At 41.9% G+C, this 12,236-nt stretch overlaps 1 protein-coding gene across 1 annotated transcript; it reads right to left on the bottom strand.

The window, feature by feature from the left end:
- Positions 1–296: 296 nt before the first annotated feature.
- Positions 297–11,219, bottom strand: LOC116989346 (TIR domain-containing adapter molecule 1-like). Its single transcript, XM_033046662.1, has 2 exons — positions 11,129–11,219; positions 297–3,462 (listed from the first exon to the last, which is right to left on the bottom strand). Exon 2 carries the CDS (start codon positions 3,253–3,255, stop codon positions 1,120–1,122), a length of 2,136 nt encoding a protein of 711 aa, XP_032902553.1. The 5' UTR covers positions 3,256–3,462; positions 11,129–11,219; the 3' UTR covers positions 297–1,119.
- Positions 11,220–12,236: the final 1,017 nt, after the last annotated feature.

The following is a 12,236-nucleotide window of genomic DNA, read 5'->3' as shown; positions in this document are numbered from 1 at the left end:
CCCCCCCCCCTCCCCCCTCCCGGACACTCCTTCCCCAGATAAATTGCACTATTGTTAATGTATGTACATATATATTTTGCTGTTCCATTATTCTATGTTCGCTCTTCTGGGTGAGATGCTAACTGCATTTCGTTGTCTCTGTACTGTACACTGCACAATGACAATAAAGATTGAATCTGAATCTGAAATTCTGTTGTCCAGTGATTTATCAAACACAACAGCATCATAGTGAGAACTGAAGGTCAGCTATGTTAAACATAATGAGACTTTCAGCTGAGAGGCTGATCACCAAGTAATAAAGTCAAGAACAAAGATTCATTTTTATTTCCCAAGATTTCCCTGGAACTAATTCAGAAGTAAGTAGATTGCAACTTAAACGAATTTTTTAAAAAAAGAATTCAACTTGCATGCAACACTATTGTGAAGTCGCTGAATCAACTTGTGTGGCGGTGTGATTGCTGCTTTTGCTGAACCAAGATGCCATTTATCATGTGTGAGCTTAAACAGTAAGTATCTAACCATAGTGGGAAGAGCGACAGAGGGGCAGCCTCACACCAACTCTTTCCTGATGGGCACTGAGTGACAGTCAAGAGCAGGGCTTGATTTTATCCTTCATCAGCTGAAGCAAACTTTGGCAATCCTGCCAAAGACTCACTACCATTGGAGAATCAGTGATTTATCTGTGCTTTAAGCCAGACCCTAGCATAGAACACAGACCTGGAATGGTTTAACATTGCATGAACTGAGTCATATAAACTTTAGGTAAAAAAGTATACTTCCACTTTCTGTATACCATTTACCACAAATAAAGACAATCTATACTTCTGCATGTTATTTGCAGATACTGTCTTTATCAGAATCTGTTATTTAAGAAAATAGACAATAGGTGCAGGAGTAGGCCATTCGGCCCTTCAAGCCAGCACCGCCATTCAATGTAATCATAGGTGATCATCCCCAAAATCAGTACCTGCCTCCTCCCCATATCCCCTGACTCCGCTATCTTTAAGAGCCCTATCTAGCTCTCTTTTAAGAATATCCAGAGAACCGGCCTCCACCACCATTTGAGGCAGAGAATTCCACAGACTCACAACTCTCTGTGAGAAAAAATGTTTAAAACATTTAAATATGTCTATGGTTCACACTCTCTTCCTCCTCCTCCTCCTCCTTGTCATCATCTGTGCTTTCACTGTTCTCAATGCATTCTGTAATTGTCATCTGGTTGGAGTCCCCTATCTGGACATTTTTGGCATGGTGAATCTGAATTATGTTCGTACCTTGTCCATGCTGTGGCAAGGGATTGTTGACTGCTATATTCTGACCTCCTGGGCCACTGCTGGGGTTGGTGAACGGAAACAGTGATGGTGTGAGTATGTTGCTGTACAGTTGGTTGGGTGACACTGGTGGCATGGGTAGTGTAGAAGATCCAGGGTACAGAGGTGGATGCAACATGGGCTGACCCTGGATATTGCCCTGATCGGACACAAATGTTGGCTGGAAGTTAGGACAATGTTTCTTCAACTCATTTAGTTGATTAATTAGATCCATATACTTCCTTTCGTTTGATATTGTTTCCCGGGTATCCTGAAGGTCCTGTTTAATCCGATTTGTGTTTGAATGAATCTGCTTTTGTCTTTGCTGCTGAAGCCAACCTCTTCTGTGCTTCTCAAGTACCCTGCTTTTAAAAATATTTTTCACATGCTTTTCAAAGTGGCTGGAATTCTCATTCAAACTTACGATGGCACGAAGTGCAAAAGGAATCCTTTCTGTTCGTAATGAGTTCTTCTTCGGTAACAGTGGCACCACTGTATTGTACTTATGTTCATTATTGATCGAATGCATAAGAGTAACATTGGCCTCATAGTCAGCCCATCGTGTGTTGAAATTGTTTGTGAGGAGGAGGATTGTGAAAGCAGAGTTGTTGATTGCATCCTCAATGCATTTTATCGGGGACCTTCCCGGAACAGCGAGGTGGTCAATTGTTGTGCCTTTTACCCCCAAAGATTCCAGTTTATCCCGCACCTCTTCTGCGATTTCAATATCCTCTGGGACATGTAAGACAACAAAAGGGTAAAATATGTCCTCAGAGCTCTCCGTTACCTCAGGAGGCTCTCCTAAAGAGCTGGATTTAGCCGTTGGGCTTTCAGATGAATTGGACCGATTGCTTGCCTTTAGTTTGCTTGTTTTCTGAGAAGGATCATATGAAATTGAATTGGTATCTTTTCCATTCCCTTCGGTCAGTTCCTGTGACATTTTTGACTTTGAAGTGACTATCTGATCACTGCTTGTTCTTCCAGTACATTGGCTTGGCCCCACTTTAATCACGTTGTCTCCCGATGAAAGTTGGGCTGAACAAAGTGAGTTCAGATCCTGCTCTCCTCGATGCTGATCCCCAATATCGTGGATCTGCTTACCACTTGCCAAGCAATTGTCAGAAGATGGAAGATTATCATTATTTGAGCCAACAGTATTAAAATTGGCAGAATTAATTGTACAGTCGTCGGGGTTTGACAATTCTAAATCATCTGGGCTGAGATTGGTAGTAAATGATGCAGTCGGAGACGCACTGATTTCGAAATGGGTGGGCAGTGTAATTTCTGACGTACAAGGTGGGTTAATTGCTATTTGACTCAAATTAGTCATCGGATTAGTTCTAAATGCCATAGTTGTTAATCTGCCTTGGACTGGCTCTTCCATTGACTTCAGAGCTGATATTTCCGCATTTCCATCTTCACCGTCAAAATCCAGTAAGCCAAATTGCATCCTAAATTTTTCAACAACCTCCTGAAGTTCCATGTTGCAGTCTTGTTTGTTGGACTTGATCGCTCTGATAGCAGCTCGACACGCTCGATTCCGTATGGAGGGACTGCATAGATTTTCCTCCACAAGCACTCCAAACATCAAAGCCAAGTCTGCAAGCAAACTTCCGTCTTCGACAGAAAGATCTTTGTTTGAATTTTCGGGTGGTCTCTTCTCCCTGCCTGCAGCATCAACTAAACCCTGAACTCTGTTGTAAATGCACAAAGCAGATTTGTTTGTGGATCTCTCCTTTAGCACAGACCTTGCTACTTTCTCAGCCTCTTTATCCTTTTTCAGGAAAAATGATACAATGCTATAAAGGTGGCGGTGTGACATGGAAGCTTTTGAGTTGCCAGGAGTAAATTTGTACCACAAGCTGAACAGCCTTGCTTCTGGAACTCCGGACAAAATGTCAAAGACATCGTCAAGGGATGGGGTACGATCACAATCCTCTGCCATGATCCTACTTACTCAATCAGATGAATGGTACACAAAGGAACCACCCTGTGTTGGTTTATTTTGGTATCACCACTGATTCCATTCAAACTGGGAGGAGACATCTTGGGCACACAGCCACAGAAAGAGGTTTGTCGGTCTGCAAATCCTACTTGCATCTTGAGGTCTTCACGAAGGCAGAGGGAATTTGCTAGAAGCCATTGTTTCAATCTGGAAAAAATAAATGGGATACATTTATTCGAATGGCGAAAAAGGTCAATCCTTTATATGTTCAGAGACAGAAGTTTGAAGACTGCAGATGATGAAATCCAGAACAAAGAACAATACTGGAGAGGCAAGAGGTGCAAGTTGGGGCTTCAGGTTGAAACCCTGCAATAGGACTGAGAGGGAAGAGGAAGAATTGTCACTATATAGCAGCACAGAGGGGGGGTGATTCTGGCCAATAAGTGATAGGAGGGAATGATGGGTGTATTGAAGCTGGTAGGAGGAAAGGAGGGGATGGAGAGGTGTGCAAAGAGAGAAAAAAATGAATGGACAGTGAGTATGTTGGTGGGGGGAGGGGGGAGACACTGTAAATGTTGGTCACCTGATATTGGAAAATTCAATGTTCATACCATTGAATTGTAAAGTACCCAAGCTGAAAACAAGATGTTGTTCTTCCAATTCATGTTTGGCCTCTCCGCAGCAACAGGTTGGTGTGGGAATGGGAAGTAACAGTGTTAGAATTATTGGAACCGAATGCTTGAACTAATCTTTCTAAATCCCTAAACTAAACTAAACTAAACTCGAGATGGCCAATAGAGACAGAGCGTGGGAGCTGGCAACATGGTCGCCTAGTCCACACTTCGTTTCATCAATCTAGAGGAGGCCGCATTGCGTGCATGGAATGGAAATACAGTAGTTGAGAGCAAGAGTATTCATTTTGGTACAGACAACCACTTCTGGTTGAAAGTGTGTAGGAAGGAACTGCAGATGCTGGTTTAAACCAAAAATAGGCACAAAAAGCTGGAGTAACTCAGCGGGACAGGCAGCATCTCTGGAGAGAAGGAATGGGTGACATCACCCATTCCTTCTCTCCAGAGATGCTGCCTGTCCCGCTGAGTTACTCCAGCTTTTTGTGTCTATTGGTTGAAAGTTGCTAACTACAGAATCCAACATTTAAATCTGCATTTTCTGATTTCTATGGTGGGGTTCTTTGTACATTCAGCAAATTCAGGTTTATTCATTCAAACTTGCACCAATAACAGTATGACTACTCTCATTGCATGGAAAATTCACGAGATGATACTACCTCATTAAATAAAATTTAACAACTTATTATTCCATCTAACTCAGTTCTAATTGATATTTTTAAAGATTGTTTGCAGTAAGCTAAACAATGCACTCTTAAATACAAATGAAAATCATAGTTTTCCCTTAGAAATTTGGGTTAATTGGTGAATTTAAGCACAAGAACTAAATAGCTATTGGGTAAAAATAGCCCGTGGTTAAAGAAGAGTTTAAATTCTGTTCAGGACTTAGCAAAATGTTTGGTTAATTTTCCTTGCCAGTGCTGAAAAAATTGATTTAAACAATTTATGTTTATATGTTTTGGTACAGATTATTGGTTTTGAAGATGGGCATTCAGGTAAAAAGTTAAATGAATTCATTTATATTCATCATCTCATCAGAACCCCAGGATATCTCAAGAGCTTTGGTCAGCTGTTTACAATTGAAATACCGTCATCTCAGGCTTTTTATTCAGAGGAGATTTACAAGCACTCTCCAAGACTGCATATTTTCCATACCAAACACCATTAAAGGTCATGAATCGTGTCAGTTTTCATTAAGTATGCAAATAGAGTCACTGAGTAACACAACACAGGAATAAGCCTTGGCAACCAAGATGCCTGCGCTTGGCCGATGTCCCTGCTTTCTATTGTGCTTCTTTAGAAGTTGAAAAGTCATAAGAACTTCCTTAATTTTCCTTAGATTCAAAGAAACCTGTGTACTTCCTTAACACCTACTTGCTCTGACTCTCAATCCTCCGCATTAACTATTTCTGTACTCGATATGCTGTAAATGAAAGGTAAACCACGCTGTGCTCAAATACACAACAAGCTTCAATACATTAGGCAGCCCTGTGACCAAATCCACACCCTGACTTCACTGGTTTATGGGTGGATGGTGCAGTTTATGTTTGTACTGAAACAAAATACACAAAGGTGCTCATTATTTACATTGTTAGAACAAACAGGGTAAAGACAGGTGTATAGATGTATTTGAGTGCAATTAGGTTTCAAAGGTATCCTGTGCAAAAAAGCGTCAGCCTTGCACAGCATATGACGCCAGCTAAGACAATGTTTATCATAGGATTAAGAATGCACAGCATTAATCTGAATGCATTAATGCGTTGAACAGATATAAAAACAGCTACCACAGTTTGCCCTGAGGAGAAATAACTCAGGAATAGATTAGATTCATGAGGAATAGATCTGATTCATGAAGAAAGAATGAATGATTGAGTTTGTTTCTTGGCTGCTCCAAATTGAAACTCTGCAGTGTTGGCCCATTAATCAGCAACATATTGCTCATGAGCAGTTGATAAAACTAAGATGTCTCCCATGCTCTTTTTCACCAGGGCAGGTGGGTTAGCCGGCCTCTGATCTCTGAAATCGCATGTTGTCTGCGTGTGTGATTTCTAAAACAGTATTCACAAGTGCACAAGAAAACAGGAGCATAAGCAGGCCACCGTCTCCAAGACTGCCCCATTATTCAAAATGATCGTTGGCAATCTGCCCTGACCTCAACTCTTCTGTTCCAATTTCTCGTCATCGTCAATTCCTTGATCTTTCAAAAACATATATATCTCCATCTTATGTACTCAAATTCAGACCACAAAATATAACTTATGAAGGTATAGTCATGCCTGCCTTCCATCTGTACTTTACAATAAAATGAATATATGAAAAACACGTTCGATGCAAAAGTTCCTGAGTATATCCTTCAGTATACACCTTCTTCCTTCAGTAATTTACCTTTAACCTAATCACACTGGGAACGTAACAGGTTTTTAGTAAGATTTTTAGTAACCTCATTTGATCTCAAGACTCCTCCTGATCAATTCCTGTCAATTAAATGGCAATATTTTTACTGCTTGCTATTCACTTTCTTGGTATTAGTGTTATTTCATATTGCCAGGTGTATTGAGATAGTGAAAACATTTGTTTTGTCTGCTTTCCAAGTAAATCATACCATATACGAGTACAAAAGGTAGTGCAAAAAGAGAAAGGAAACAGAGTACAGAATATAGTGTTAAAGCTGCAGAAAAAGTGTCGTGCAAGGGACGCAATGTGGTAGATTGGAGAGAGGGAATGCATTCTTATTTTATGAGAGGACTGTTTAATAGTCTGATAGCAGTGGGGAAGAAGTGGTATTTGAATCTAGAGTATGTGTTTTCACGCTTTTGTGCCTTCTCCCTGATGGAGGAAGAAGAAGAGGGAATGCCTGGGGTATGTGTGGTTCTTGATTAGGTTGGCTGCTTTCCTGGAGAAGAGTGAAGTGTAGCTGGAGTTGATGGGAGCGAAGGCTGGTTTGTGTGATGAACTCTCCATAATTTTTTGCAATCTTGGGCAGAGCAGTTGCCAGACCAAGCTTTCTATGGTGCATCTGTAGAAATTGATAAGAGTCATTGGAGACATGCCATCGTTAGTCTTCTATGGAAGCAGAGGCCATAGCGTCAATGTAGTTGAAGCAGAACAAATTGCTGGCGATCTTCATGCCTAGAATCTTTACAAAGCAAAGTCAGGCAGGATAGTTGGTGATAGTGTGCCCTTCCCTGATGAACAATGAATTCTAAGCTCGCTTTGAACAGAAGCCCAACAGGGTGATGTCATCTATCCCAACGGAGATAGATGACAAATTACCTTCCATGATAATTCCCAACACTGGTGCCCCACAAGATTGCATTCTCATCTCCCTGTTGTACTCTTTATACACTCATGACCGTGCAACCATACACCAATCCAACTCAATCTTTAGGTTTGCAGATGACACCAGTGTAGTGGGCCGGATATCCAGACGACAACCTCTATCTCAAATGGAGACAAAAAGGCAGGAGAAACTCAGCGGGTGCAGCAGCATCTATGGAGCGAAGGAAATAGGCAACGTTTCGGGTCGAAACCCTTCTTCTGAAGATTCTGTATATTCATGTTAGGGCTGTCAGTGTATTCAAGGACCAGTCTCACCTCGCCTCACAAGACAGAGACACTCTCTCTTCACCTCTCTCCTATTAGGTAGGAGGTACAGAAGTTTGAAAACTCCAGTTTCATGAACAGTTTCTTTCCATCTGTTATCAGACAAGATAACAATCCTCTCATCAGCTGGAGATAAGTCCTAACCTCCATCTACCTCATTGGCGACCTTTGAACTATTCTTTAACTAGACATTATCAGACCTCAATGTTATATCTTGCACTACACTTTATCCTTTAGCTGTGCACAGTGGATGGATTGATTGTATTCATGTATAGTCTTTTCTTTGACTGGATTGCACGTAAACAAAAGCATTTCACTGTACTGTACTTGACTAAATTTGAAGCTCTCTCCACTTCGGCACCTGTGATACAGGCTGGGGTATGTACTCCACTGCATTTTCTCAAATCAATAGTTAGCTCCTACATGTTGTTGACATTGAGCAAGCAATTTTTGTCTTGACACCATGCTAAGCTCTCTGTCTACTTCCTGCATTCTGTCTCATCATTGCACGAGATCCGGTCCATTAGCGGTGTCATCTGCAAACCTGTAAATGGAGTTATTGGAGAATTTGGCTGCACAGTAACAAATGCATGATAAGGGACAGAATTATCGTGGAGGATGTTTTGTCATCTATCCTTACTGATTGTGGTCTATCGGTCTGGAAGATGAGGATCTAGTGGTAGAGGGCTGTGCTTTGTTTAAGTTTCTAGAGTTAGAAATTAGTTATCTATACAACCCACAAAAAGCTCTTTCTCCAGCTTGTATCTTTCTGGATCTCCCTCACAAAATCTCTGACAATAAACCTTATGCAGAATTGTTTTGCAAAGTCGCAGGCTGTCACAGTGACTTGGATGTTGCTTCTTCCTCTTCCTGCTTCCTTTGAAGACTTGTTCTCTCTATTGCAGCTGTAGACCAATCACTATATTACTGGTCTGGTCCATGCCAGCTTTTCATAATATCTTCCATTGGAATGCAGCTAGCTGATAAGCTCGGAGCTCAAGGGCACGACCGGCAGTTGGATATCGAATGGAGACTGTACAGAAGCTTCTGTTAGGTCTTACTTATATGTTCAATTAAGAACTTAATATGAAGTTAAACGACTAGTTGTTATTCATGAGACTTTATACAGCAGCCATTCTCCTTTAATGGCTCCACATTTTGCATCTTGGCTTGTATTCAACATCCAGATTATCTCCACAAATGCACCTTTTTTATTCCTTTGTAGGATGTTGTCACCTTTTATTTATTTCCTCACCTCTATTGTCCTTGAGAAGGTGGTGGTGAACAGTCTTCATGAACCACTGCAGTTTTTCTGGTGAGGGTTCTCCCTTAGTGCTATTAAGAAAGGAGTTCCAGTATACAGACCCAGCAATGCTGAAGGAGTGTGAATATATTTCCAAATCACAAGGCGGTGTGGCTTGAAAGAGAAACAACAGACCCCTGTGCCTACTGCCATTGTTCTTGGTGCTGCAGTGTGGGCTGGGTACCTTTCCGATGCCACACTGCAATCATAGTACTCGATTATGAATGTTTAGGATGTTGGATGGGGGATCAAACCAAATGGACCATTTGGGCTTAGATTATATCCAGCTTTTCGAGAGTTGAGGTAGCTGCACTCATCCAGACTGGTAGTTCTGTTACACTCCCGATCTCTGCCACGCGATTGTAGATGGTGAGTCACACACCCAATAGAGAACTCTTTGTCAGATGTACCTTTAGTCTCGGCAACACCTTTTTTATCTTCACGTTTCACCCAATTAGCCCCTTAAAGTTGCTGTGTCATTCCCTGTTGTGTCTAGCACTTAACATTGTGTGGGATTTTGGCCAGGTGCATGCTGCCTAAGAGAATGGTGGAATCAGTAATTTGCAAAAGTGACATGAAAACAGGTTTGACGGATAACTCCTTACTCACTATTACATGTGATAGCAAGTAAGCAAAGGAGAGGATTGTAGATCACTCTTCACTTCCTAGCACCACAAAACATATAGCAAATTTTCACTGTAAACATTAATGTTAACAGTGAACCCACCAGATCTTTTGTCATCTCTGTATCGTTACCAGCACAATATTATAACAACATTTCAAAGACACTTGGACAGGTACATGGATTGGAAAGGTTTAGAGGGATATGGGCCAAACGCTGACAGGTGGAACTAGGGTAGAGAGAGCAACTTGGTCAGCATTGGGAAGGTGGCCTGAAGGGCATGTTGAATGACTCTCAGACACAGAGATAAAACTACCTTGTTAGCTTCTGCCCACACTGCATTCTTGCCATAACAAGAGCACATGTCCATTTACCTTCTGCCATACAAGGTCCTGGAACCAAATACTTCCCTCAGCATCCTACACTCAGTCATATGTCCAATCTCTATCAAAAACATAAAATGCTGGAAACAGTCATCAGGTCAGGCAGCATCTGCCGAAGAAGATGTCGTCAATGTTTCAGGTCATAGAAAATATAGGTGCAGGGGTAGGCCATTCGGCCCTGCGAGCCAGCACCACCATTCAATATGATCATGGCTGATCATCCAAAATCAGTGCCCTGTTCCTCCTTTTGCCCCATATCTCTTGATTCCTTCAGCCCTAAGAGCTAAATCTATCTCACTTGAAAACATCCAATGAATTGGCCTCCACTGCCTTCGGTGGCAGAGAATTCCACAGATTCACAACTCTCTGGGTGAAAACGTTTTTCCCCATCTCAAAGTCAGTCAATTTTATTCGTCACATCTCAGTCCTAAATGGCCACCCCTTTATTCTTAAACTGTGACCCCTGGTTCTGGACTCACCCAACAACGGGAACATTTTTTCCTGCATCTGGCCTGTCCAATCCTTTGAGAATGTAATGTTTCTAATGTATTTGAAGGTCCTTCAATTAAAACAATTGTTTTAGTTACCTGACCTTTTTTTCCTAAAACAAGTAACCTCCCGAAATTTAAATCTTTGAATGTGCTTCCAATTCATGGCCTCCATCCCTTCCACCTCCCCGACGAACTACAACTTTCCAATACGTTTAAAAATGGGAAGTTTGCCCGCCTGTTTGCGTGGAAGTTTAGTAAACAGACTTGTTAAACATTTACCAGGTGCCGACGTGTCTCGATCTCATTTTTTTCCGTGCTGATTATGGCACCGAGCAATACTTAACTAATTCGGCGGAGCTACCTCCAAGCCAAACAAAATCTGTTGGGGGAACTCAGCGGGTCAGGCAGTAAACGTGCAAGCAGAGGGTGCATCAGGACCAAAGATCCTATAGGATCTTTGATCAGGACTGAGAATGTAGAAGGGAGAGAGAGAGATGATAAGAGAGGAGCTGGTGGAGCAGATGGGTGGGGGTGTTGAGACGGGGACTGGTAGGCGATTCCAAACCTCTGCAAAAGAAACGGTGCTGGGGGAACTCGGCAAGCCCGACACCACTCTCAGTCTGAAGAAGGGTCTCGACCCGAAACGTCACCCACCCCGTCTCCCCGAAGATGCCGCCAGACCCGCCGAGTTACTCCAGCTTTCGGTGTAAACCAGCATCTGCAGCTCCTTCCAACACACACAGCACCTCAACTTTTGTTGGTCGATTAACAATAATACCGGACGAGCGCACTTCTTTGGGGGACTTTAGGTCTGGAATCACCTGCCTGACTCCTGCACTTACCTCTTAAGCTCATTCCCTCTCGTTGGGTGCAGGATCAGACAGACCAATGTCAAAGCAAAGATCATAGAGCGGAGCGTCCTGAACCCGGAACTGGAGAGCGGCCCGCAGGAAGCTACCAGTGACCAAAGATCATAGAGGAGGACGATTTGCCAGTGACGGGAGGAAACGAAAGTAGCGTTTGACGCAAGGCACGCTGTGCGCATCTAACCTACACCTGAACCTTCTCCTTCCACCACTGCCGCCCAAACTGTTTCCTTCCTGAGTTGGAAGGAACTGCAGATGCTGGTTTAAACCAAAGATCATAAACCGAAGATAGACACAAAAAGCTGGAGTAACTCAGCGGGACAGGTAGCGTCTCTGGTGAGAAGGAATGGGTGACTTTTCGGGTCGAGACCTTTCTTCAGACATTATCTCTTTGTTTCAGAGGCGGCCTGGACCGTCTGGAACAACCACACGTTCAAACATTTGTCTGCACCAGCTTGTTGCCCTCCAGATTATCTTTGCAGAATCAGTTCCATTCTCCCTTGTTAAAAAAACGTTTATTTGCTACCTTTCGCGAAGTTATTACAACTCATTTTTCAAAGAAATATACCGCAGATGCGGTGAGTTGTAGCAATGTTACAAAATTTTGAGATTTTAAAAATCAAGTCTGCAATTTGTCCCATCAGATAAAGCATAAAAATAAGTTTAATTTGACACCTAATTCACTCATATCTTCAGTATTAAAAAAGTTATGGCCATTTTCATACTCGGAAATTAGCATCTTGTTCCCTATTGCTTTTCCATTGACTTAACTCAAAAGCTGTGATCAAGGACAGTCAAAAGCCCATAACTTTCTTAAAAATTAAGAGAACTGAATGAAATTTTCAGTTATTATAGATTGAAGCATTCTGAAACAAATATGAAACAATCTTACTTGGATGACCTGAAATTAAAGCATATAATTAGTTAGTTACCTAATTGTAGCTAATTACAAAATTCAATTACTAGATCTAAACATCTATCAATTTCTTAAGAAAAGGTAAACATTTTTAAATAGCCTGTGTCCAAATAACATGATTTTAAAATCTCATTGTCCTGAATTTATAGGCCAAATGGAAGGAATTTA

Source organism: Amblyraja radiata, chromosome 29, assembly GCF_010909765.2.
Source record: "Amblyraja radiata isolate CabotCenter1 chromosome 29, sAmbRad1.1.pri, whole genome shotgun sequence".
NCBI lineage: Eukaryota > Metazoa > Chordata > Chondrichthyes > Rajiformes > Rajidae > Amblyraja > Amblyraja radiata.
The sequence above is the reverse complement of the archived record's forward strand: the minus strand, read 5'-3'. Positions and strand labels throughout refer to the sequence as shown.